The sequence below is a fragment of the Chrysochloris asiatica genome, unplaced genomic scaffold (genome assembly GCF_000296735.1).
Source record: "Chrysochloris asiatica unplaced genomic scaffold, ChrAsi1.0 scaffold00465, whole genome shotgun sequence".
NCBI lineage: Eukaryota > Metazoa > Chordata > Mammalia > Afrosoricida > Chrysochloridae > Chrysochloris > Chrysochloris asiatica.
Window position 1 is genome coordinate 248,554 of NW_006408983.1, and position 27,119 is coordinate 275,672.

The 27,119-nt window shown below is 41.1% G+C and overlaps 2 protein-coding genes across 3 annotated transcripts in view; one reads left to right on the forward strand and one right to left on the reverse strand.

The window, feature by feature from the left end:
* Positions 1-4,437: 4,437 nt before the first annotated feature.
* Positions 4,438-8,697, forward strand: SHISA3 (shisa family member 3). Its single transcript, XM_006877298.1, has 2 exons — positions 4,438-4,766; positions 8,207-8,697. Exons 1-2 carry the CDS (start codon positions 4,490-4,492, stop codon positions 8,644-8,646), a joined length of 717 nt encoding a protein of 238 aa, XP_006877360.1. The 5' UTR covers positions 4,438-4,489; the 3' UTR covers positions 8,647-8,697.
* Positions 8,698-20,795: 12,098 nt separating this feature from the next.
* The window catches only part of ATP8A1 (ATPase, aminophospholipid transporter (APLT), class I, type 8A, member 1), a 290,919-nt gene continuing 284,595 nt past the window's right edge, over positions 20,796-27,119 (reverse strand). Inside the window, exons 35-36 of one of the 2 annotated variants that reach the window (XM_006877299.1) lie at positions 22,408-22,499; positions 20,796-21,188 (exon numbers count right to left, since the gene is read on the reverse strand). In XM_006877299.1, coding sequence (XP_006877361.1) covers positions 21,091-21,188; positions 22,408-22,499 — 190 coding nt within the window. In that variant the 3' untranslated portion in view covers positions 20,796-21,090. The remainder of the gene's footprint in view (positions 21,189-22,407; positions 22,500-27,119) is intronic. The other variant, XM_006877300.1, reaches the window with a different exon arrangement.

A 27,119-nucleotide genomic window follows, 5' to 3' on the forward strand; every position in this document is an offset into this window, starting at 1 on the left:
GGAAGTAGTTCATCACTCTTTCTTCCTAGTCTGTCTTCATCTGGAAGATCATCTGAAACCTGTCCACCATGGGTGACCTTGCTGGTTACTTAAAATACTGTTGACAAAGCTTCCAGTACCACAGCAACTCATAAGCTATCACAGTATGACAAACTGGTAGTGTAGTGGTTACGAACTGCGTTGTTAACCTCAGGGTCTGCAGTTTGAAACTACCAACTGTTATTACCAAAAGATGAGGCTTTCTGCTCCCGTAAAGGTTTGCAGCCTCAGAAACCCTGTACAGGGTTGCTGTGTGTTGGAACTGACTCCATGGCACATCACCACCACCAATGTGATGACTATGGAGTCCTGGTTTGGTGCTGTTGGCTAATGCACTGTACTGCAAAGTCGTTGAACCATAAAGTTGGTGGTTTAAGCTCACCAGCCTCTCATTGAAAACCTTATACAAGGTCACTATGGATCACCAACTTGACGACACTTAACAACACCAATGAGAGTCCTGGTATGGTGTTGTGGGATAAAGCACTGGACCGCAAGGTCCGTTTGAACCAAAAGATCGGTGGTTCAAACTCACCAATCACTCCTTGGAGGGTCACTATGAGTCAGAACCGATTCAAAGACTCTTAACACCACTTAACAGCAATAACTGGAGTCCTGGTGTGGTACTGTAGGATAAGCACTGACTTAAAGTGTTCTGGTAGCATATTGGTTAGGCATAGGGCTGCTGACCTCAAGGTAAAAAGTTCAAAACTACCAGCTGTTCCTTAGGAGAAAGGTGAGGCTTTCTGCTTCCATAAAGATTTATAGCCTCGGAAACCCTGTACAGGGTTGCTGTAAGTCAGAATCGACTCCACGGGACATAACCACCACCACCATAAGGTTTGAACTGTGAGGCCAGTGGTTCAAACTCACCAGCTGCTCCTCAGAAACCCTAGACAGGGTGGCTTTGAGTCAGAACCTACTCCATGGCACTGAACAATGTTTATAATAACAATGTGACTGTTGGAACTAGGTTGCCTTGGCAGGGCCAGACCAAATGATTTCATGGGCTTACTTGATGGCACTTAACAACAACAACAACAATTTATAGTCTGTGGAGTCCTGGTGTGGCACTGTGGATTAATGCGCCAGACTGCAAAGCGGTTTGAACTGCAAGGTCAAGGTTACCAGCTGCTCCTCAGAAATCCTATACAGGGTCACTATGGGTCGGAACTGACTCCACTGCTCTTAACAACAACAATAGAATCTGAGGACTGAACGTCCCCACCCGATTCTAACCCCTCTCCATATCTTCACTTCTCCCTGCCTTAAAACTTTATTTTAAACTGATGTTTATTAAAGCAAATCCCAGACAACATATCACTGAATTCATTTTCTACAGAAATTCCAGGAGATTGAGGCATAAGAGAGTTGTAGAAAAACGATTTCTTATATGTGTGCTCTTCAGCAAAATATGGAAATTTCTGTAATTGAGATAAGGAAAAATATAGAATTTCTTTAAAATATCTATCTAATACCCAGAAGTTGTTGATTGTATTTTCCACACCCACATTCCCCCGCTAGAGTCATTGAAGGGGATCTTGGAGAACGTTAAAATGTCCCCTTACTGTTAGTGTAGTAACAAAATAACAGAAACTTCGGATATGTATAAACCTAAAAGTAGGCACCTATTCGTTTACTTTTGGCAATGACTATTTTCAGAATATTACTTTTGAAATTGAAATTTGTCAATGTAAAGGTAAGGCAATCTTCTTTTATGACAAGAAACTAAATGCATTTTTTCCCTGTGCCAATTCCGGTTGTATTGGTAATGGTTTTAAAGGCACTTTGTATCAGGAACTAGGCATGAAAGCCTGGTGTACTGTTATTTTAATGTTCACACATGTCAGGCCTATGCAGTATCAAGTAATTTGGAGACTTGGTTATTTTCCATGAGTAAATATCACCCAACTAAATTTGGGTGAAATGCCCTCTAAATAAGTCAAAGAGACAGGGGCTTTGAATGGGGGAATTAATTATAGTTGGTGTCCTAAGGAAAAGAATCCCACTGTGGCATGGAGAATGTAATTAATGGGAGGTAAGGGCCAACAAATCACTCCTTAAAATATTAATGCTATCAAAGAACAGCTGGATATTGAGAGTAACTTGACCCTTGAGGGACCAGCCAAAGTTACTGTTGCTGCTGCAGAACTTTATGCAATTATGATGTAATGAAATTCTTTTTAAATTTAACAAAAATAATATTGAGGTGTGGCTCTGGGAAAGTTATTAGCAGTAAACATGTCTTTGTAGTTTTATCATCTTATTATAATTATTACAGCATTTTTATTGTGTTTCCTAAATTACTTTTCTGTTTAATTTCTTAGAGCAGATTATAATAAAAACAGCACTCTTTTAAAACAAAACAAACCAACAAACAAAATAAACCTTTAAGTCTGGCAAGAATATTTTTAAAATTAAATAAAACACAATATTTAAGACATTTCTGCAAAACTTTTTCATGTATTTAATGTCTTTAAAGTAGCCAACAAAAGTGCCCCATTGTTTGTACATAAAAGCTTAAATTTAATTTGGTTTTACTTAATGGTTTATTACTGTCCCAAGACATAGCTATTTCTGCAAGAGCAATAGAATGAAGTATTTACACAGCCCAGGGCAGCATGTGAAAAGTGGATCATTTCTTTTACATTCTCATAACAAAATACTATTTCCAATATTTAAAATTAGAAATTAGAAGTATCTTTTTACTTGGAGTATATTTTAATTTAGACTTTTTTTTTTTTTAAAGAAAGAAGCCGTTGTGTTGAGAATTTTTAAAATAAAAATAAAACACAAATTTCACTAGAATCCATTCGAACAATCGAAAAACTGAGTGTGATCCGTGCTTTGGACGGAACACTTTCATTGTTGGAGCCAGCACACTTGTTCCTTTTGTTTCACTCAACTTGGCAACATCGAAATCACCTTGTTTGACAGATAGGTCGAGAGCCACCAAACATATTCACACATACCAGTAAACGATGAGAGGAAGTTCAGGATGCAGTAAAAATAAATTCTTGAGTGTAGCCCGGATTTCACATAACATCAGTTTCTTAAAGGCACTTACTCAGCTCAAGGAGCGGTGCCCATGAAAATAGCACACAGGGGACACATCATTTAAATAAATGTGTTTCTTTGCCCGAACAGAAGTTCAGATCTGTTCAATTATCATTAATTTTGTTCTTTTATTTCCTTTGCTGGCAGGAAAGGAGGAGAAATGTTTTTCGAGGTTTAGCTAGCTGCCCTCAGCAGGCGGAGGTGCCCGGCGATTCTTCACCCCGCAGCGTGCAGGTTAGGGGTAAGGGGTACGCCGCGAGCGTGTGTTTTCGTAAAAATGCCCTTCCACCCCCTAGAAATGCACAAACTTAGATGGAAAGTTCAGGGAAACATGTGGCGCCTCTTAAAAATCATCTTATCCATCCTGAACCCTTAGAACCGGTGTACCTGGAACGAGTCTGGATCTGAGCAACAGGCATTAAATGATTCGACCTAAGCGCCGCTGGCGTGGGTTTTTGTTGTTGTTGTTCTTTTTGTTTTTAAATCTGCGCCTGGATGCGCTCCCCAGACGCGCATGGAGAGGCACGGAATCTTCTGGGCTGTGCGAAAGTTTGTGAGATGGGGGTGGGGGAAAGAAGGGCTGGGTCCCGTTAGGTTTTGAGTCAACTTCTAGGGAGCGCGAAGGGCGGGAGTGGGGAGCGGTGTAGAGATGGGGAGGGGGGTAAATGCAGTGCGAACCACAAAGTGCCCAGGCACCGCTGAGGCTGCCCGCCCGCCCGCGGAGCTTTGCTCCCGCAGCAGCGCGCCCGGGAAGGCGGACTCTTGCTTGACTCTCGCGGCCTCCCCCTCCCTCTGCCTTTTTAAAGGCCGCCTTCCTTTCAGGCCGAGCTGTCAGCAACCCAGAGGCCGTTTGTACTTGGCAGCGGCCGGGCTGACTCCTGCTTCCGTGACAGACAGACGGCGGGGGCCGGGCGGCCGCTCCTCCCCGAGACCCGCACGTGGGTAATCGAGTCTCCTCCCTCCCAGCTCCGCGCTGGACCTGACGGCCGCCACCAGGCGGGGCGCTGCGCGGTCCTGGAGTTGCCACCTCCGGGCGCGATGGCTCCCGTGAGGCGTGAGGAGGAAAGAGGTCAGGGGCTCGGTGCACCCCTGGCGTCCGGAGCGCGATGAGCGGTGCCCAGGGCTGCAACAGGAGCCATAGCAGCAGCTCGGCGGGCGCATCCCGCGGGCCCCCCGACGGTCTCACCCACCCGCCTCGCGCGCCATGCTGACCCCCGGCCTGCCGAGCCCGCAGCGGAGCCCCGGTCGCCTTCCGAGCCCCTGCTAACCGGCACGGGAGTGCCTCGGTCCCCGGGTGAGGTGGACCCGCGGGTGCGCGGCCGCCTAGCTCCCGGGCTCGGCCCTTCGCTTTCCAGCCGCGTCCCCTCCCCACCTCCCTGCGCGCCCCGCGGCCATGGGGGCGCTGCTAGCTCTCTGCCTCCTTCTGGGATGGCTGCGCTGGGGCCCAGCGGGCGCGCAGCAGTCGGGAGAATACTGCCACGGCTGGGTGGACGTGCAGGGCAACTACCACGAGGGCTTCCAGTGCCCGGAGGACTTCGACACACTGGACGCCACCATTTGCTGCGGCTCCTGCGCGCTGCGCTACTGCTGTGCCGCGGCTGACGCCCGTTTGGAACAGGGTGGCTGCACTAACGACCGTGGCGAACTGGAGCACCCGGGCATCACGGCACGTAAGTGCGGGGTCCTCTGGGACCCACTGGTGCCGGCCCACCGCCTGGACCCCGGCTGCGCGCTTGGCCTTACCGGGGCCACAGCAACGTGGCCTCAGCGAGATGGGGGAATAAGGGATCAAGGGAGGAGAGGGCAGGTGCACCTTAGGTCGGGGCGGAAGGACCTATTCTCTGCTGTTTGCTTTCCCGCCACGCGCTGTTCTACTTGGTTAGCTCAAGAGAAAGTTCAATGGGGACCGTGCGGCAGCCACCCGGTAGCTTTGGGGAGGACACTTGCAACACCTGGGCACCCGGGCGGTGCGGAGAAGGGCCGTGGGGGCAGCGCGAGACTGGACATGGGGTCCTTAGTGGGCAGGAAAGACACCTATTTCACACCCTGTTCTCTCTGGAAGCTCAGGGACCTGCCAACAACACTCTTGCTGCGCGCTTATTACCATCCCTATAGTAGCAGGGACCTTGGGCCACTTTTTTTTTTAGGTTCTTTGGTAGTGTTTCTAAGCCTACTTCCTTTCATTTCTCTGTATCGAATTACTCTCTCCGGGCCCACCCTATTGTCACGCCTTTCAGAAATACCCAGGTCTTCCAGGTGGAGATTTAAACCCAGGTCATAGGGGCTGCCCCGCCCTCTATTCTCACGTCGGAAAACACGGGTCAAATTTCCGTTCTCTTCAGAGCAGAATAAATTATGACCCCAGCAGAGGAACTTTACACTTAAAAAAAAAAAAAAAGTTTTCCACCTGAATTGGAACATCCGGGAAACACTTCAGAGCTTGAGGCGATGGTTTTACTTCCGAGAAATTCTCGAGGAATTGAGAGCTGGTGACACTCTAGGACTTCAGAGCGGGGTTTGAAGCCGGCCCTTGGGGAAAGGCAGGGGTGGGCTGGAGAGATAATTACTGGTGCCAGAGCCCCTCACCCCATCCCACCTCTGCCAGGAGATTGTAACCCAGAGGAAAGGGGAACCTGTTTTTAGTACCCCATGTGGCACTCAAGGAATTTAACTTTGAGGACCAAGTTGTCTAGCGGATTTGAGAAATGGTTTCTGAAGGAAAGATGCTCACTGGTAAGTAGAAGCTCTAGGCTGTCCTGGCTTGTTTGAAAACTGTAGCACCTTCCCCAACTTTACTCCAGTCTCCCATGCCCCGGTTTTTCCCTACCTGTAAAGTGCCAGCACTAACTGCTCCTACTGCAGGTGGGACATCCTCACTGTGATGAGAGAGGGAGGCAGTCACTGCTCTACTGAGCTTTGGCAAACCTGAAAGAACAACTACCCACCCTGCCCTTTGCTAGCTGTGCCACCTTGGGTAACTTAGTTAACTGCTCAGGACTTTCCCTCAACTCTAAAATGGGCATGTTGCTTTCACATGAGTTAGGCTGTGGATTAAATGAGAGTGTCTGAATGCTTCACAGTGTTCAGTAAGTGGAGTTAGCCCTTTGTCCATGTCTTCCACATGGGTGCTACTGAACATGGTGGTACACGCTAGAGCATACTCTTACAAGAGGACAGAACCAAGGGGTTGGTTTGTTCCTGTAGCTCACTAACTGAGCATCTTTGGGGAAGTTAACAGCGCTCTCATTTTTTTTTTTTTTTTTCTACATCTGGAAAATAAGCTTATCATATCCTTCCCATGGGGTCTCCATGCAACTTAATTGCATAATGAATACTCACATAATGAGCCAGGTCCTGAGTCAATACCCTCCTTCTAAGCTAGAGGCTGCATCTCAAAGACTCTTTACCAAACTGGGAAGACACTGAGAGAACTGCCTAGGGGGTGCTGCTGGAATGTAGAATTTTCTGCCCTCCATGTCCAGAGAGGAAGAAGCTGAGGTTTGCTCTATTTGAGGAGTTCTCTTACAGAAAATCTGGTCTGTCCACCCCTGGAACAGCCTGACCTGGGTTCCCAGACTTGGGTCTAAACTGAGAGGCAGTGGTATGGTAGTTGGAGTGGGCAGCCAAGACCATTGCTAGAAAGAGGCAGCTGCAGCTGACAATTTGTGATGTGGTGGAGACAAGAGTATTGTTGGGTCCCCTACAGTGGGTTTCTTTATGCTGTTCTTTTCTGAGTCTTGTAAAATCCCGGAGGTCTCATTTAACACGCCTGGTCCTCTTTGCTTAGGTTGGAGATTTTTGGATTTTCATAGGTCAAAGCCCTAAATACCTTACAGTGATAAAACAAAATCTGTGTCGGAATGCAGAGATACCGCCTCCCTTTGCTGCTGTGGCGTGGTGGTCGATTCTGACTCATAGCAGGCCGATAGGACATCATAGAGCTAGCTGCCTCATCTACTTTGTAAATCTTTACAGATGCCACCTACCTCGTTTCTCCTGAGGAGCTGCTGGTGGGTTCAAACCAACCACCTGAGGTTAACAGCGGAACACTTTAATCACTGTGACACCAGGACACCCTCCAGAGATCTAAAACCAAAAACTCAGTGCTGTTGAGTCGCTTCCCACTCCTAGCAACCCTATAGGGAACAGTAGAACTGCTCCATAGATAGGGTTTTGGCGACTGTAAATTTTTACAGGGGCGTTTGAACTACCAACCTTTACTTAGCAGTCCAGTGTTTAACCATTGTACCACCAGGGCACCTTCTTTAGAGATATGTTGTTTTTAAGAGCCATTGAGTTGGTTCTGACTCACAGCTGCCCTCTATAGGGTTTCAAGGGAGCAGCTGGTGAGTTTGAACCACTGACCTTGTGGTGCACAATGCCCTGGCAGTCCAGGGCATTAACCCACAGTGCCACACCAGGACTCCCTTCTAGAGATATAGTGCTCCCCCGCCAAAAACAAAAACAAACCCGTACCCTTTCCTTTCAATGCATGCACATGAGGATAGAATCTGTTTTCTGATTTCCAGATGGGCAACATAAGGGTTAATTGATAACAGAGACTACAGTATCAATTTGCTTCCTCTCCACTAAGAGTAACACTTTGCACTTTAGAGGGCACCGGTCACAGCTCTGGAGTCCTGATTGGTGCTGGGGGCTAATGCGTCAAACTGCAGAGTTGTTTGAACTGCAAGGTCGGTGGTTCAAGCTCATCAGCTGCTCCTTGGAAACGCTATACAGGGTTGCTATGGGTCAGAATCGACTCGATGGCACTTAACAACAAGAGTCACAGCTCTGGAAAGTAATGGTGGTGGCTGTGTGCCGTGGAGTCGATTCCGACTCATAGCGACCCTGTACAGGGTTTCCGAGGCTGTAAATCTTTATAGGAGCAGAACGCCTCATCTTTCTCCCACGGAACAGCTGGTAGTTTCCAACTGCTGACCTTGTGGTTCGCTGCCCGATTCGTAACCACGACGCTACCAGAGCTCCTTATTGCTGTTAGTGATACTGAGCCTCCTACACCACCCCTACCCCTGAGCTGCCTGAGTAAGGTCTACAGTTTGGGAGAGCTTTATGTGAGGATCTGAGTATGTCTGTTTTTGCCTTTTAGAGCCCGTCTATGTCCCCTTCCTGATTGTCGGCTCCATCTTCATCGCGTTCATCATCCTGGGCTCTTTAGTGGCTATTTACTGCTGCACCTGCTTGAGACCCAAGGAACCCTCGCAGCAGCCAATCCGCTTCTCACTCCGCAGCTATCAGACAGAGACCCTGCCCATGATCTTGACCTCTACAAACCTCAGAGCGCCTTCCAGGCAGTCTAGCACGGCCACAAGCTCCAGCTCCACAGGGGGCTCGATCCGGAGGTTCTCCTTTGCCAGGGCAGAGCCAGGTTGCCTGGTTCCCTCGCCACCCCCACCTTACACCACGGGCCACCCAATCCACCTCACTCAGCCATCCGGCTTCCTGGTGTCACCTCAATACTTTGCTTACCCCCTTCAACAGGAGCCCCCACTGCCTGGGAAGAGCTGCCCAGAATTCAGTTCCAGTTGACATGCCACGGCCTCAAACTCATTACGTAGTAAACTGGCAGACAGGTGGAGCGCTCCTGCCACTGCCTTGTGCATTTCTGAGGAAATGTCCCTTTTAGCAGAGCAACATGCTGGAGGAAAAGTGCTGGGGAAATGCAGCACCTTCGACATAATCATAACCTTCCTGGCTCCAATGGTTATGTTAGGTAATTGCCTTCTGGCTTTGAAAACATGGTGACTGTTACATTTCAATGTATGCAACCTTTAACCAAAAGCGCAACACCACTTCAAAGTAGTAAATTGGCTAAAAATGTTTTATTAGACTCCTCTGCTATATAGCTTATAGCAGGTTTGGTGGGTTTTTTTTTTTTATTATTATTATAAGTTGTTTATTGTCTTATATTACAATACATATATATATAAATAAGCACAGAAAAGTACCTGATTGTAATTATTAAAGGTTCACTTAAAAAATTAACTAATAAGTAAATGAAGGGGACTGTGAACCACTTATTTATAATTTGGGGAGCAATCTAACCATGAATAATTGTAGCAGGATGAGAACAGTTACTTTTTAAATTAATACTAAATTTTGTTTAAAATGTAAGAGTTTTTGCAGAATACAATGAATCTCAACCATTTAAAGTCTTAGAATGCTTACTTAGATATGCATTGTAACCCACAGCCTATGTTAAAGCATTTCCCCCAATCACCTGAGGGAGTATTTATTGTGGACTTTTTGTTCAACATTCAGTGTTTAAATGAAAGTTGGACAGTTGGGTCTTAAAACATTTATTTGTAAAATGAGTTATGTACAAATGTAAAGGTTTGTAATTTAATGTATTTACCACATTGACGGTACTAATTATTTAGTAGTCACACTGTAATTTTTATGTTAATAATAACTGTGGTTGTTATTATTGATTATCATCTTCTAATAGTGTATCTCTCTCATGCCACTGAATTCCATGTCTGATGACTTCATATCTGGGCATATATCCTGCTGAGTTAGAGTAAATAAAATATTTTATGTTTTCATGAAGTCTATTTGAAATTTTAGGTCAAAGGACTCCATTTTACCTCACTAATGATACTCATTGCTAGTCAATAAAAGAAAATGGCTTTAATTTAACACACACTTCATATTTTGAAATTGAAAACTAATAAGTACTTTACACTGCTTTTTTAAATTTACTCTAAAAAACTATATCCTGTATCACAGATCATGGAAGCAGCAAAGGAAATGGCTTTGAAGAGGTCTCAGCCTGTGGGCTGCACTCAGCTCTGAGATGTGCCATTTGGTTGGCAAAGATTAAAAAAATCAGGATGTTTCTTGTAAGAATCTGTATTTCTGGCTTCTTTTGACACATAGATGTGGTCCCGTAGGGCCTCCCCTACAGTGGGGTCAGGCCTGCTCTCTGCAGTTAAGACACTTTCTATTTGCCACCACTTGCCTGGTCTCCCACCTGTCCATTTCCACATTACCTGCTTGCCCCGTGGAGGGCTGTTTGGGAGCCCAAGCCTACAGGAATTCATATTACCATAGTCACCTCAATACAAACAAACCAAAGGCTTTCAGTTGATTCTGACTCCTAATGACCCTGTAGGTCAGATCAGAACGATTCCAGGACATAAATCTTACGGAAGCAGGCTGGTGGGGTCGTAAGTCAACTCAACAGTTGTTTTCAAATACAGATGGTTAGAGGTAGAATTCTGCCCTTTTTTTTGGAGGGGGTTGTTAAAAAAGTTAATCTTTATTATGCAATCTGTCTTGAAGATAAAGTTTTAGCAGAACAAATTCAGCATAGAATAAACTCACATCAGACAATTTAGAACTTCATAGAAATGTCACAAAGGATTTTTCTGTTTATAAAAAGGTGCTAAAAGGTTTTATTTAATGAGAGGGATGTCTGATTTTTGTTTGCGCTGAAAAATTTGTGTTTGCAATACTGGATAACAGGAACAGGGTATAATGTCATAATTATATTAATCTTAGTTGTTTGTTATTTTTAAAAATTTTTTATTGTGAATTGAGTGGAGGTTTGTAGACAAGATCATCAACTTCACCTTCAACAAATTATACACTTTATTTTATTTCAATTATTACAATCCCTTCCCCGAAGCAAGAGCTAACCAGCTTTCTCCATGTGGCAAGTTTTGCCACTTGTTTCAAGTTCAAAAATATTATGCTTTGGCCCAGACTAATGGCAGAGGGGCCTTGGACTTACAGTCTCCTATTCTCTCTACTATTTATCCAACAGTGACATGGCTTCTGGGTATACCAAGTTATTAAAAAAAAAAAAAATCTTATGAAATAGAAATAATCTGAATGTGAAAGGACAAACATTTGTGAGCAAGCTCCCGAAGACACTGTTGCATCATTAGACTGGTTTTACTCATGTTGCTATTAAAAACAAAACAAAACAAACCCACTAAAATGCATTGCCATCTAGTCAATCCTGGCCCACAGTGACCCTAGAGGACAGAATAGAACTGCCCCATAGGGTTTTCGAGTTTGTGAATCTTTTCAGAAGCAGACTGCCACGTATTTCTCCCATGGGTACAATGGTAAATGTTTCAGTTAGCAACCAAATGCTTAACCAGTGTGCTACCAGCGTTTCTATGTTTGCTATATGCCACTCCTTTTATATTCGTAAGTTAACATGTATTGTGCTCTTATTATGAGTCAACCACTGTACAAAGTATTTACGTGTATTAAGTCATACTCCCAACAATCCAACAGGGAGATATTATAATTCCTATTTTATAGATTTGGAAATGGAGGCACAAAAGTGAAGAAGTAACTTGTCCAAGATTCCATAGCTATAGAGCCAAGATTGGTACTCAGGCATCAGCTCTGAAACATAGGCCTGATGTTGTGTGCTATTGAATCTGTTTTGACTCATAGCAATTGTATATAGGAGTCCTGGTGTGGTACTGTGGGCTAAGGAGTCAGACTGCAAAGTCGTTTGAACTGCAAGGTTGGTGGTTCGAGCTCACCAGCTGCTCCTTTGAAACCATACACAGGGGTCACTATGGGTTGGAATCGACTCTACAGCACTTAACAACAACAACAACAATACTATATAGGGTTTCTTAAGAATGGCTGTTAGGTTGAAATGCTGACTTTGCAGTTGGAGTCCTGGTGTGGCACAGTGGGTTAATGCACCAGATTGCAAACTCCTTTGAACTGCAAGGCTGGTGATTCATGCTCACCAGCTGCTCCTCAGAAACCCTATACAGGGTCTCTATGGATCGGAACCGATTCGATGGTACTTAACAAGTCCAGTGCTTACTGTACAATGCCACAGCAGGACTCCAACCTAGAAGGTCTGCTTTTCTCAAGGAAAGAAAAAATTCAACCTATTCTTCAGAGAATCTACTGGAGGTATGTCAAAACAGATTCAAGCATCTGGGGAACACCTGCTTTGGAGTTTTCATGCCTTGCTGCACATCACAATCCACTGGTGATTTCAAGCACATGCCACTGAACTGGTTCTGACTCATAGTGACCCTGTATTGGGTTTCTGAGGCTATACATCTTTACAAGAGCAGACAGCCTCATCTTTCATCCATGAAGCAACTGGTGGATTCAAACTGCTCACGTTGCAGTTAGCAGCCCAATGTGTAACCCACTGCACAACCAAGGCTCTTTTCCTTAAGGCAGCAATTCTAAATCGTAAGGGATCCAATGAACTCTCCTTAGAACATCCCTACACTGCCCTACAATGAAATTCACAGATAATATAACTTAGTGTACTGGTAATTTTGAAAAAGAAAAGAAATCCAATACAATGCCATAATGGTACACAAACCAGAACCAAACAAGCCTATGGCTGTTGAGTTGATTCTGACTCATAGTGAGTAACCCTATAGGGTTGGTGTGGCACTGTGGGTTAATGCGCTGGACTGAAAAGTCAGTTTGAACATCAAGGTGGGCGGTTCAAGCTCATCAGCTGCTCCTCGGAAACCCTATTGTTGTTGTTGTTAAGTGCTATCAAGTCAGTTCTGACCCATAGAGACCGTGTACAGGGTTTCCTAGGCTGTAAATCTTTACGGGAGCAGAAAGCCTCATCTTTGTCCCATGGAGCAGCTGGTAGTTTCGAACTGCTGACCTTGTGGTTCGCAGCCCAATTCGTAACCACTACGCTACCTGAGCTCCTCAGAAACCCTATACAGGGTTGTTATACAACAACAGCAAGTCTTTAGAGAAGCAGACTGCCACCATCTTTCTCCTGCAGAGGCTGGTAGGTTTGAGCTTCTGACCTTTCGGTTAGCAGCCACGCTCTTAACAACTGCACCACCAAGGCTTCTCAAATGGTACACAGACCAAAGCTATAAAAGGAAAGCATAGTAATAAAACCTGAGGAGTTGGAATCTGTGTAAGGTGGAAAACTGTCAGAGAAAGAAAACAACAATTATTTCCCACTAAAACTGTGTAACACTGCACCCTGTCAATGACAGAAAAGTTGCAGGGTCCCCAAACATGGCAGTCCTGTTGAATTCCAGCTTTCACAGGTTTTGATATATTTGAAAATGTAATGGCTCAAGCAGACCTTACAGAGGACTCGGATGCTAACCTCCTGTGCAGAATCACTGTAATGTGATAGCTTCCAATGCAGGTTTATCAGACTGACAACTCTAACACCATGAATTGCACCACTGTTGTTAACGGGATTTTTTTTTTTTTTTTTTCCAAACCTAACTTAATTTTCCTTTGAATTTTCCACAGTAGTTATGTATCTGGAAAATTCATTCTACATTGCATTACCCATTGCTGTCAAGTTAACTCTGACTCATTACGACCCTGTAGAATGGAGTAGAACTACCTCCTGGGGTTTCCAAGACTAATTTTGATAGAAGCAGACTGCCACATTTTTGTCCCCAGGAGCAGATGATGGGTTTGAGTCACTGACTTTTCCACTAGCAGCTGAGTCCTTAACTACTGTGCCACCAGACCTTTTTCACTGTATATTAAAACCAAACCAAGTTCAACTCAATAACGATGCTATGCACTACAGAATGAAACAGCCTGGTCCTGTGCTGCCTTAGGCTGGGTTTTCTAGAGAAACAAAGCCAGTTAAACTTGTATATGTACATATATAAAAAGAAGTTTATATCAACTAAGTGACTCACAACTGCAGAGTCCCAGGTCCCAGCGGAAGAAGACAGAAAGCTTTTTCCGCTTGTCCATTATATTGGGAGCAGGCCACACTTGTAAGGAAACATCCTTTCAATTGTTTGTCTGCTTATAGCCAGTCATCTAGAACTACCTATGCTGTATTCGATTTCACCATGGGAGTAAGCACATCTCAACTGCCAAACGAATCAAGTTGACACAAAACTCTATCACATGTGCCATCCTCACAATTTTTAACTCTACAACCCTTTGCTATTGCCACTGTCTCAATCCATCTTATTGGAGGGGTGGTCTTCCTCTTTTTTGATGACCCTTCACTTCATGATGTCCTTCTCTAGGGACTGGTCCCTCCAGATAATATATCAAAGTATGAGAGATGAAGTCTCGGCATTCTGAATTCTCAAGCACCTTCTGGCTATACTGCTTCCAGTATTGATTTGTTTGCTTTTCTAGCAGCCCATGGTACTTTCAATAGTCTTCTCCAGCACCATATCTCAAATGCATCAATTCTTCTACCGGCTTCTTTATTCACTGTCCAACTTTCACATGCACGCGAAGTTATTGAAAATACCATGGGTTGGGTCAGGAGCACTTTAGTCCTCAAATTGGTATTTTTGCTCTTGAACACTTTAAAGAGGTCTTGTGCAACAGATTTGCCTAATGCAATGAATACATCAGTTGATTTATTGATTGCTGCTTCCATGAGTTTCACAGAGGATCCAAGGAAAATGAAGTAGGAATTCTTATAGATAGGGGATTTTAATAGTTGAGTAGAGTGTGTATTAGGGAACAGAATAAAATTGATGTTATTGTTAACTATTTCTCCTGGTCAAGAACTTAGCAAATTGACTTGAATCCATAGGAAATTCTCTCAAAAATGAGATATGCAAAAATCTTTTTGAATGACAGGAACTTGACACACGTCCCTGGGTTATTTTTAGATTACCTTTCCATAATCTAAAAAGTGTATTTTGAATATCTTTATAAAACATAAGGATTTATAGCATGTTAAACTATTAAGGAAGCAAATCACCAACATATTTTAAAATATACACGGCTGATGTGGCATTGTAGGATAAGCATTGGAGGCTAACTTCAAGGTTGGTGGTTCAAACCTATCAGCCACGCCTTAGAAACCCTATACAGGGTCATTGAGTCAGAACCGACTCGAAAGGCACTTAACGATTTTAAGATTGCAATGAAACATTAGGTATTAATGAAATTATTCTTACAGGAAAATCTTTGAATTACTAGTTTGTACTTGAAAGCAATAAAAACTGAATGGTAAAAATAAAAAATCATATTTTCCAACAATTTTTATTAGCCTACTTGTGAAATTACCCAGGCTGGAAGACCTTTCCTCATTAAAATGAGGTGGCTTGGTGTTACTGAAATGAAGCTTTAAGCTAGAGATGCCATAAGCATATAAAAATAAATTTTAAATGGGGATGACGTATTGGATTTATGGGGAATGTATTTCTAGCTTGCTGTTTCCTCATTAGAGGGCATCAAACTACAGTCAATATAAACAGTGCTTATTTTAAGGGGATGGAGTTAAATGTGAAAATTGAGATCGAATTCACGTAACTTTTGTGTATATTCTTTTACTGTGATGTTCTGTTGGGACTCACACACAATCTGTGTCCCTGGGAAGACTGTGGGGGGGACATGAAGCTCCAGAATGCTAAGCACACCTAGCCGCATTCAAATAAACCAGAGAATTCTCAGGTTGCTCTTCCTTGCCTGTGAACTAATCCTACACTTGTCAGCTTCAGTTGTTTCTCTTTTACCAAAGGATGCTTACTTTTTGATAATTTTATTGTACTAATTTCCAATGTTTCCCATAATTTTGTCTCACATGTACAATTTTATTATTTTACAGTTACTTCCTTTACTTGCTACTGGCTAATTTTGGCAACTTTCTCATGCACTTAAAAGCAAGCAAACAACAAAAAAACCGAAGCAAGCAGTGGGTTTAGAAAACTCAAATTCATTCTACATGAACTGATGGGGCCATGAATTCACTGTTTACTTGTAAGCTAATTTAAATAATGGGGACAATCTCAGGAGGCTTTTTAAAACTGTGGAATTGAAATAGAGTAACCTTATCAAAAAATCTTTTTAGATATGTAACTACCCAAACTCTCTCGCTTTCTGAACTAGAGTGTTCATATTTAGCTGGAGTACTATGAGGGGATTTTTCTAAGTCACTGGAGTTGTAAACAAAATATGTGTCAAAATGTTCTTAAATGGACAGACCAGTCACTTCAGACAAGAGTGCTTAGGGTTTGGAAGGTTTTATAAAGCAATGTTTATTTGCTAGCAATCAACACTTGAGCAACATTCTTTATGTAATGGTAAAGTTTATTTCATGTTTAATAACAATTAAAGGACAAAATGTTTAAAATTTGCAGTTTAAAACATGCACATTCACAAAAGGCCAATGACACGTAACACTGCAGAGAACTGAATGTTACTCAACTTCAGTAACTATAAAACACAGTGCATTGAACATCAAGATAAATAAACCTGAGAGGAAACTACTAGAAACACAGATTCAAAACTCTCCACTCATGCGGCTTCACAATTTCTACAGCAGTTTCAGAAGGAATGGTTTTTCATAGAGCTGAAAATAATACTTTATCTTTAGTGCAAATTGTAGATTTCCATGGTGGCTGCCTTTCGAGGCTACTTTTTTCCTTTTTCTTTTTTTAAACCTAATACATTTGAAAATGTGAAAAATGAAGCTTGAACTAGTGAAACAAACAGATAAACAATATTTACTGCATGTACAGCATCTAAATCTAGAACTATGAAATGCCAAAAAAAAAAGTTTGTTATTTAAAAACATCCTGCTCATCTTTGCAAGAGATTTACCTATGGAAAGTTGCTGTTAATTTAAGGTAAGCACATATGAAATCTAACACTTTTCCTTCTTAAGGGTGATTAATTTGCAAAGAAGTTTTGTGAGCCTTATTAAGAAAAAATTCTTAGAGGCAAGCTAGCCAAAAGAGTCAATTACATTTGTTCAAATCTGTTTATAAAATTATTTACTTATGGGAACAAAAGTTATATAGAGGACCGATTAATATGTCTACTTAATATTAAATTCCAGGAAGGCCATGATAGAATTTCTATGGCAGAAATAAACATCAAGATTTATAGCAGTAGCCATGCATTGGCCTAGATCACTTTTAAATATTAATTCATGCAAACCATAAACCCATCAGAAACACAGCTGCTCACATACAGAAAATAAATCAAGACGAAAAATGGAAAACATTCATTTCCTTTCCTTCAAAATTTAACTTGCAGTCCATTTTAATAGCTGTTGAAGGTTAATTAAAATACAGTACAGTCTTAAGTTTCACAAGTGACATTATTTTAATGTGAGAACAATTAGACTATGGTATCTTTAAGAGGCATTAGAGAAATGTCCATCATTCAAAAGCATTAGGCACCAAACTGCATGGTGCTACATGAAGTAATTTACAGAAGGAACTCCAAAAGACATGGTCTATACAATGTGAATAGGGTGGGTATTTGCTTAATAAAATTTGTAGATGTTATTTATAAGAATTTAAGATTACAGATTTATTTGATGAAGAAGGTTTCCAAACCAGAAGCTATCAAAGGGCAACAGCACAAAATAAGCACTAATGATTATTTACTTTGCAATAATTATAACACTTTTATAAATAAAAACTATGAATATACAATCAATTACTTTTTTTGACTAGTATGCACTTCCTGAAAAACAAACAAACATGACACACGATGCAGAACAAATTATTATGTGGCTTTCATACTGGATATTTAGAGTATTGAATTGAAAAACTAAAATATAAAATGTAATGATCAAAATAAATGCTGATTGATTTCTTTCATTCATTTTTCCCCTGGAAATTAATTTGAATCATTGGTCCCATTTAATGACCACATGATTCAGGAAATGGCTAACATTATTTAGCAGAACACAAGTGCAACTGACTTGGTTATTACGTTTTCTGTTAAGTTAGCTGAAGCCGTCTCACATCAAAGCATAGAGAATGAGGGAAGGAGGGTGCGACACACACGTATCATTTCAGGTTCAATACCTTCCTGAGAAACACTAGTTTTCTGCTCATAATTTTAACCATATAGCATAGTTCTGGGTGTCAGACACCAATATAATTTTATATGCATATATAGAACATTTAGAAAGACCATGCTTAATACCACTATGCACTATTTAACATTAAAGGTGCAACTCCCAGCCTCTCAGTGCTAAGTGAATGAAAATTTTATACAATAAGTAACATTTCCTAAATTGTAAACATTGTAAAGCAATGGTGTTAGCATTTGCCAGAGTCCTTATGAGGGACGTTTTAATTGAAGAATTCTTGTCTTTGATAAGGGAGCCCTGGTGGCACAGTGGTTAAAATGCTCAGCTGCTTACCTAATGGTTGGTAGCTGGAACCCACCTGCCGCACCGCAGGACAAAGATATGGTATCTGTTTCTGCAAAAATGCTCTAATCTGTCCTATAGTGCTACCGTAGGGTCGTTATGAATTGGCAGTGGGTGTATGGCGTTTATTTTAGAAAACACACTTAACAGTTATTTCAACTGTTTATTTTAATCCTGGTAAAACTGTTACATTTCCCCTCTTAGTAAGGCTAAACAAATCAGAGGGTTTTCTCTCCTTGAAATTAACACTATAAAGTCACTGCAATTGCAATGTTATTATTTTACATTTTATCAAGAAGTCACCCTTTTGTCCCAACCACCTAGCAGCAAAGAGATTGACTTAATAGTTTAAAAAGGAGGATCATTGGGGAAGTGGAGGCATAGATTAGTCAAATTGCATACCAGGATCTTAAACATTAAGTTACTAACCATGAGTATTCCATTCATGTTAAAGAGCTCCATAGAAACAACCCATGTAAAATGTAAACATTTAGTTGTCTTAAGTTAGAAAAGCCAGTTACTATAGTCACGACATTTTGACTTTAAAATTTGTGGAGGAGGAAGCCATTGATGAGAAGAGGGCGAATGAAGCAGCTCTTCTGTGCATCTGCTGGGAAGTGTTTTTCTGGAGGGATGTACTTCATTCTTACCTTTCCATTTCTATGCTTTGACCTCAACTATCACCGCTGGGAAGTACAGGAAAACCTGCTCTGAATAACCATTTGGTAGCCAGTTAAAATCTGTGACTTCAAAATTTTGAGAATGGCCTTAGATTCTTGTACCTCTTAGTTTGCTAGATATTTTGCTTCATGACTCTCTTAGTTTGAACCCCAAATGGGAAGGCCCTAGGAAGATAGCATATAAACTCCCTGCTCCTTTTAGGTTAGAATCATGTGTCTGCTGTAACTTGTCTTCCTGGTAGAAAAGGTGGGAGGCATAAATCCTTCACTGTCAGTTGATTCTGACTCACAGAGACCCTGAAGGATAGAGGAGAACTGCTCCACAGGGTTTCCAAGGCTGGCATCTCCATGGAAGCAGAGTGACTCTCCTGCTGCAGAGTGACTGGTGGGTCCAAACCACTAACCTTTCAGTTAGCAGCCAAGCTGCTTAAACACTGTTCCACCAGGGCACTGTGGGAGGCATACTGGTAACTAAGTATTAGCTGAAAAGACAGTAAATTTAGGTTGAGGGGAAGGGCGAAAGGATGAAATGATTTATCTCAAGGGGTGATTTGTCTAATCGCCTCTTTTCTCAATTCCAGTTGACTTTTTTGTTGATTTCAAGAGGAAGTTCTACTACCTTTGATGCTGGTAAATCCACTTAAAGGCAAACAGGCTTTTGAATAAAAGGCAAAAAGTTTGCATCAATCTCTGAAGTGTATCTGAAAATTAGAACCCCCCCCTTTTTTTTAAATGAAAGCAGTACATTAAAAATAGTGTAGAAAATTGGTTGTGTTTTTTTAAACAGCCCCTTTACCATTTATTGTTGGTAGTAAAATAGACATTTTTCAGGAGATGTCTTGGAAATGCCCCAAAGAATCAAACTAAACATGCATTCTAAAATACACTAATGAAAAACCTACTCATGATTGAAACTGCTACTTGACAGTCAAGTTATAGGCTTAAATAAATGATGGGAGTTTTCAAAACTAGGAAGATGTGCTGCTTATTAGCCCCATTTAACAGCATGCGACCAGTTTGGGATGCTGCTCGACAACTGAACTGTGAAATACTTCTCAGTTTTTAGTAGAGGTCCAGTCACTGCAATACGAACCATGTGACACGGACCACAGATCTACCAGTGGGAAGAAATACGGAGAACCAAAACACAGTATAAAAGCCGAGCCAATGACCATTACAAAAGCTCATGCATTTATCAGACATGTTATTCCAAACATCTCCACAGAAGCTTTGGAAAGCCCACGCAAGTATGCAACATATTTTTCTTAAAGAAGGAAAACTTGAAGACGAAATGACATCCTCGATAGCAGAAGTCAGATATTTAGAAAAAATCTACATGACAATGAAACCTCATCAGAAATGATCACAAGACATTTAATACAATTTTAAAAACCAGTACTGTAACAAAACGACAGTCACAGTAACACATATGATACCTCACTTGGACAAATAAACGAGACCAACAAGAGAGAAGCAATTGTAAGGCCAAAGGTGCAACATCACAGAGTTTAGTAGCAAGTGCCTTGAAACACTCATTTTTGCAAATCACTCTGACATCTGAAAAGTTAAGTACACACATCTCACAGCAGAATGGGAAGTAAACCTTCTTTTACATTTCTAGGCAAATGACTACTGAATGAGAAACAGACTTCTGGAGCTTCTTTGGCAAACATTTATCAAGACAATTTTTGACACGTACACTTATTAATGCCTTGCTTAGACATTTTGTTCAGTAAGGTGAGTCAGTTCCTTAAGAATGCTGGTTGTTTTTTTTTTCTTCAGCATATCCTGAAATCTAAGTTTGGATATCATCCTTTTACCTTAATCCCAATTGAGTTATTTGGAATGGTTGGCCACCTGTGGTATGCCCAGCAAATTGACAGTCAGTTAAAGCCTTAGAGTGAGAATACTGAGCTAGCCTCAATTTAAGAAAGCACTCTGGTAAGACACAAGGTCATTTCCAATTTCTGGTTACAAAGACTTAGTAGCAGATAAAAACTGGAACGAGATGGTGTTACAGTATAGTTGCACAGTGCTTATGTCTAGAATATACACGAATCTGAATGTCAACCGATGAGATGAGCTCAGATCCAGCTTTCCCCTCCGTGAACCAGACTGGACTTGGGCAGTATATTCCAGCGAAGACCCAGCAGCTAGTCTCAGAGATGTAGCAGAACCTCCTTCTCCAGCACTCCTTTCTCACCATTCCTCGGGCCTCTGTTTTGTGGTATCATATGCTCTGATCACTTCAGACTGTGAAACAATGCCATTTTCATCTTGAGAAAAAGCATATCCATCTGTAAATTTATAGCACAAACGTGGTTAGAAATGCCAGTTATTCTGAGTTTTGAATATTTATTTACTAACTTGGAGAAGTAATGTCTTCCCCTTCTCATCCTCAAATGCATGAAGACCCTAATTTTGAGTGTCCAGAATAGATACAGGCTCAACTGCAGAGTGGGGAAAGGTGTAAGAGCAGGTTGCCAGAAAACTTTTTGTACTCTGTGAGTTCTACTCCCTCTGAGACAGAGCTGGAACCCTCAATCCTGCTCAGTTCTCAGTTTAATGAGTCCGATCCAACCTATCTAATTTTTGCTTGCCCCTATACCCAAGGGCGTGTGGCAGAGTGGATTTAGTCAAGCTGGCACATGTGTTTCAATACACATTAAATGGAGTTAACTGAAGAAGAAATGAAAGTGAAGAGGAGGAGGTAAACACAGAGATATCTGTTAAGGGTGGGAAACGGTCTTATCATTTTGACATTTCTCTAGGCTTTCTGCAACTACAAAGAAACCCCCAGTTGCCCTGACATGGTTGGAAGTGGATAAGAAAAGAACCCCAAAGGGAGCAGTTTCCAAGGCTTTAGTTTCTGGATCACATCTTTAAAGACGGCCTCTTGAAGTTTAAAGAGCAAAAGCATTAAACATGAGTATATATAAATCAAAATAAATTACATGGGGAAACAAGATGAAACAAAAAGATCTATTACTAACACAAGTAAATTCACTGTAGGGCTTTATATATTATATTCTTCTTTTAGATCCTTGAAATGTTAAGAGGGGGTGATACCTAATAATTTCTTACCACTCTAAATATTTTTGAAGGGAAAATATATGCTACATTGTGTTGTATGAAAGCTGAAAACCCTCTAGCAAAGTTATTCAAGGGGAAAAAAATAACAACACAATGGCAACTTTTTAGAGTGAAGATTTTTATTTTACTGGTTCTTTCTCAGATTTAAGGAAGCAAGAAGCATGTGGAAATACTGTTTTTCTTTAAGTGAAACACCAAGATTTAAAAATGATCTATCTGTTCTCTTAAAAGCTAGATAGCGTCATCAAAGACTTCTCTCTAACAATTTGTTCTTTATATTAACACATAGCAAATATGCAAAACTTGAGTTAGGTGTTCAATTAAAACAGCTTTATATTCCAGAAGCCAAAATACCACTCTGCTAAATAAAATACTAAAGTAGTGACAGTGAATTTATTCACAAGTGAGAACTCAAATACTCACGGAGCAGATTTTGCTGCAATGATTCGGAACGGTACAAGTTCACATGGTTCTTCTTAAAGACATTCTTGAGCAGTTGCGCCCTCTCCGTGAGGCTGCAGAGCAGGTGCAAACGTGTGAAATGAATTATCAACTCAGCAGAGACCCACTGGCCCACCAAAGAGAGGTTAGACTTAAAACAAAAGATTGCTTGAGAAATCTGTAGTCCAGAGATGCTTTTTACCCCACTTCCCCAAATAGCAAATGAGATTTCAAGTATCCAGACAGACACTTGGAGGCCATTTTTCCCTAGTTAAAGAACAGTTTTGACCCAATAACTCAGTCAAAATCAAGGCTTCCTCAACCACCAATTATATTCAAGTCAAATGGAGATACATTTATGCTCAACAATCAGAGGACTGAATTAAATGTTTTAAAAGGTTTCAGATTAATGACAAAACCAGATTTGAGATAAAATTTGGGGCAATAGTTTTCAATCCATTTATAGTACATTAAAGTGATGAGTCGAAATTACTACATAAACATTACTATATGTATATAAAGCTATACCTACTTTCCCGGCAAGCGAGGCATCTAAAGTTATTACTTACATTTTAATCCTCTGGAATGTTGAGTTTTAAAAATTATGATAAAATATATAGAACATTTGCCAATTCAACAATTTTTCTGTGTGTAATTCGACGACATTGATTATGCTCATCTTGCTATGTAACCATTTCCTTTATCCTTTGGTAAAGTTGACAAGTTGACATTTGTAGTCATGCTTCATACATTTTTTTTTAAACTACTTTGGATGTTAACTGATACTTCTAATTAGATATACTTTATTATCATCAGGAATTAGCTACATTAAAGCAAGAAAGCTTAATTAACCCAAAATTCTAGTGCTTCTACAAATAATTATAAAACTTATTTCTATGAAATAAACAGATATGGGGAATACCACTAGATTACAGAAAACAACACATGTATGTGTGTTTGTGTGTGTGCGTGTGCATATATTTTAGAAGTTATGAGTCTGATATTCCTAAAGATGTTTGAAGAACCTGCACAAAATAATTCATAAAAATACAAAATCTTCCAGCTTTGTATTTTTCTTCTAAACATTTGATTGACTTATTATGTATATTCTAAGCACGGCAGTTTAGGATTAAAAAGCTTAATTATTAATATATGTTTTTCAAACTTTGTAATATTCTGGTGCAAAATAATATTTATCCTTAATTTTATGTTAAAGGAAGCCGAAAGATAGTCAACAAAGAAATTTCATATGAATTTTTAATTGGAAAAACTCTATTAATATGCTCTAATATGGTATGAAATGTGTTCCTTAGTTTCATTTAAAAATGAGAGGAAAACTATTTTCAGAAAAGAAGTATGCTAAGTAAAATGATAAGGGAAGAAATTTAGTTTTAAATAAATATTTAGAATAGTCTTCTCCGCAGATGCAAATCCACATATAATTCATTACATAATTTCTAAAAATACACTGAATGAAATAACACGTCTGTTTTGTCCAGTACACAAACAGTGTTTCACACAGTAACCAACTGCTGGCGAGTGGATTCTGACTCACAGGACAGGGTTTCTGAGGATGTAAATCTTTGCAGAAGCCGACCGTCACATCTTTCTCCCATGGAATGGCTAGTGAGTTCAAACTGCTGACCTTTCCGTTAGCAGCAGAGCACCTTAATCACTGTGCTCTCTTCTCACATAGTAGGAACTTAAAAATTTGTTAAATAAATGAATTGGAGTAATAATTCTGGAATGTACTTATAAATATCATCAGTCTTCCTAATCACACCATTTCTCTGCTGGTTGATTTATAGAACCTTGCTTTGATATCAAACAGTGTAAGTATGAGGGGCAAATGAATAATCCACAGGATTTGTAGCAAATGTTTACCCAATTTTGTTTTAATCACTGGAACTGACTCAGATGAAAATTTTCCATCTTGCACTTTCTCCACTATAAAAGATTTAGCTAAACTGCCATGGTAAGTTAGATTAGCTGTACGTTTTGCCAAATACTTTGAGACCCTGAAATGGAACAGTGTTTATCATAGACAGAAAGAGGATCCTCTGCAAAATGAACTGAAAGCAATTCTACAAACATTTAGGCAAAACCAGAAAAAAAAAAAAGAAAAGCTGAGAAATGTTGACTTGTGTAGTCATGGTCCAAACACATATATTTTTTAAATGTCTTGAAATGTTAGCTGATAATTCTTATGAGATATATTTTATCATCATCATCAATTAGCTACAGTAATATAAGAAAGCTAATCAATCCAAAATCCTAGTGTTTATAGCTAGTGCACACAGCTTCAAGACATGTTTCTAACAGCGACAAAATCAGACATGGGGAAGGAAAACGGGCCACTTTTACAGAGTCAATTTTCCTCTTCTTCTCTTTAAGTGATTTAACATTCCGGAGCCCAGGACCCTCAGGGACATTGCATTATGTCACTGCTTGGAGGAAATCAGCTGCTTTAGCTGCAGGAGGCCTGATTTTGTTAGCTGAGCTCTGTGAAGGGGAGACTGGCCACATTCTGGTGTTTAAAATGGAAATGACTGCAGAAGACTAGAGGAGGGCAATGTATGATCATCCAGTTCTTCTTCCACAAACACATTTTAGAGGTTTCATGCTGGGCTTTCTAAATGCCTGCTGTCTGAATATTACAACACTAACATGGTAAAAAAGCCGATGTGAGACTTATCTCTCCTATTATGACACACGGAGCACGGTGGTTCTGTAGGAATGGGAACCGCATGGCGGGCGGTTTGAGCCCAAAGAGTTATTCCACAGGAGAAAGATGAGACTTTCTGCTCCCACCAAGATTCCTAGCCTCGGAACCCCTATACATGGTCATTATGAGTTGGAACTGACTTGACAACAACAAATTATGACACAGGAGAAAGTCATTTTGTTTAGTATAAAGCTATACTTTCACTCAGTTATTACATCAAGTTAATGTTCAGTTGTTGGTGGGAGAGGAGTCTCTTTCTTGGGAAAGTAGCATGGGTTTTGGAGTCTTTGTGCTTGTTGTTAAGTGCTGTGGAACTCGTTCCAAGTCATCCTGGTGTGGCGCTGTGGGATAATGCACTGGACTGCAAGGCTGGTTTGAACCTCAAGGTTGGTGGTTCAAATTTATCAGATGCTCTTCGGAAACCCTATACCGGGTAGCTATGTACTGGAATAGACTCAACAGCACTTAAAAACAAGTGAGAAGCGGCTGGTGGATTTGACCCACCCACCTTGTGCTTAGCAATTCAGCAAGAGACCAGAACTCCTTACTTAGGTTTAAATTCAGAGCCTGTTCCTGATTATTTGGTCATCTCAGGCAAGTCTGTCTCTGTCATCCCCTATGAGAGAAGGACAACATTTCAACCCTCAAGGCGACCAGGAGGATTCAGTCCCTAGCATAATTGGAAGCATTCAACAAACAGTAGTTCCTCTCACCCTTGACACCAGATCGCAAGGAATTTACTATAAAAAATCAACTAGAAGAACAGACATCATTTCTGATGCCTACTGCCGCACATTGGGAGCACCACAGGATAGGCACTGGACTGCGAATCGCAAGGTCGGGGGGTGGGGTTCAAGTCCACCAGTCGCTCCATGGGAGAAAGATGAGGCTTTCCACTCCTGCAAAGATTTACTACCTTGGAAACCCTAAACAGACAGGATTGCTATGCACTGAAACCAACTTCACGACAATTAACAACCTTGCTGCACATAAGTTTTAATTTATAATGGCCCCAACTCCATCTCTGTAATAGGAAAACTAATATATAGTGGGATTTTGTTGTTGTTTAGTTTTGTCTCAGCTTCGCTGAATTTCTTGCTTTAATCTCTGTTGAGCAGAGAGTTGCTCCTACAGAATATAAATACCAGTCACAGAAGGATGCCTAATAAATTACAACTCTGGTAGCGTAGTGGTTACGAATCGGGCTGTGAACCTTAAGGTCAGCGGTTCGAAACTACCAGCCGCTCCGCGGGAGAAAGATGAGGCTTTCTACTCCCGTAAAGATTTACACCCTCGGAAACCCTGTACAGGGTCGCTATGGGTCAGAACTGACTCAACGGCACTTAACAACAACAACAACAATGATGAGTTCTGTTTCTTTAGTGGTGCTGCAGGATGATGCACTGGACCGCAAAGGTCAGTCGTTCAAACTCACCAGCCACTCCTTGGAAACCCTATACATAGTCAGATCTGAGTCGGATCTGATTTGACAGCACTTAACAACAACAAGAGGACTTGAAACATTTACTGATGAAGATCAAAGAGCACAGCCTTTGATATGGATTACATCTCAATGTCAAGAAAACAAAAATCCTCACCACTGGACCAATAAACAACATTCTTATCAATGGAAAAAAGATTGAAGTTGTCAAGGACTTCATTCTTCTTGGATCAACTATCAACACTCGCGGAAGCAGTAGTCAAGAGATCAGAGGACATATTGCTTTAGGCAAATCTGCTGCACAGGAACTTTTTAAAGTATTGAAGAGCAGAGATGTCAGCTTGAGGACTAAGGTGCGCCTGACCCAGGCCATGGTGTTTTCAATAGCCTCATATGGATGTGAAAGCTGGACAGTGAATAAGGAAGAACGTAGAAAAATTGATGCCTTTGAGTTGTGGTGTTGGAGGAGAATACTGAAAGTGTCATGGACTGTCAAAAGAACCAACAGATCTGTTTTGGAAGAAGTGC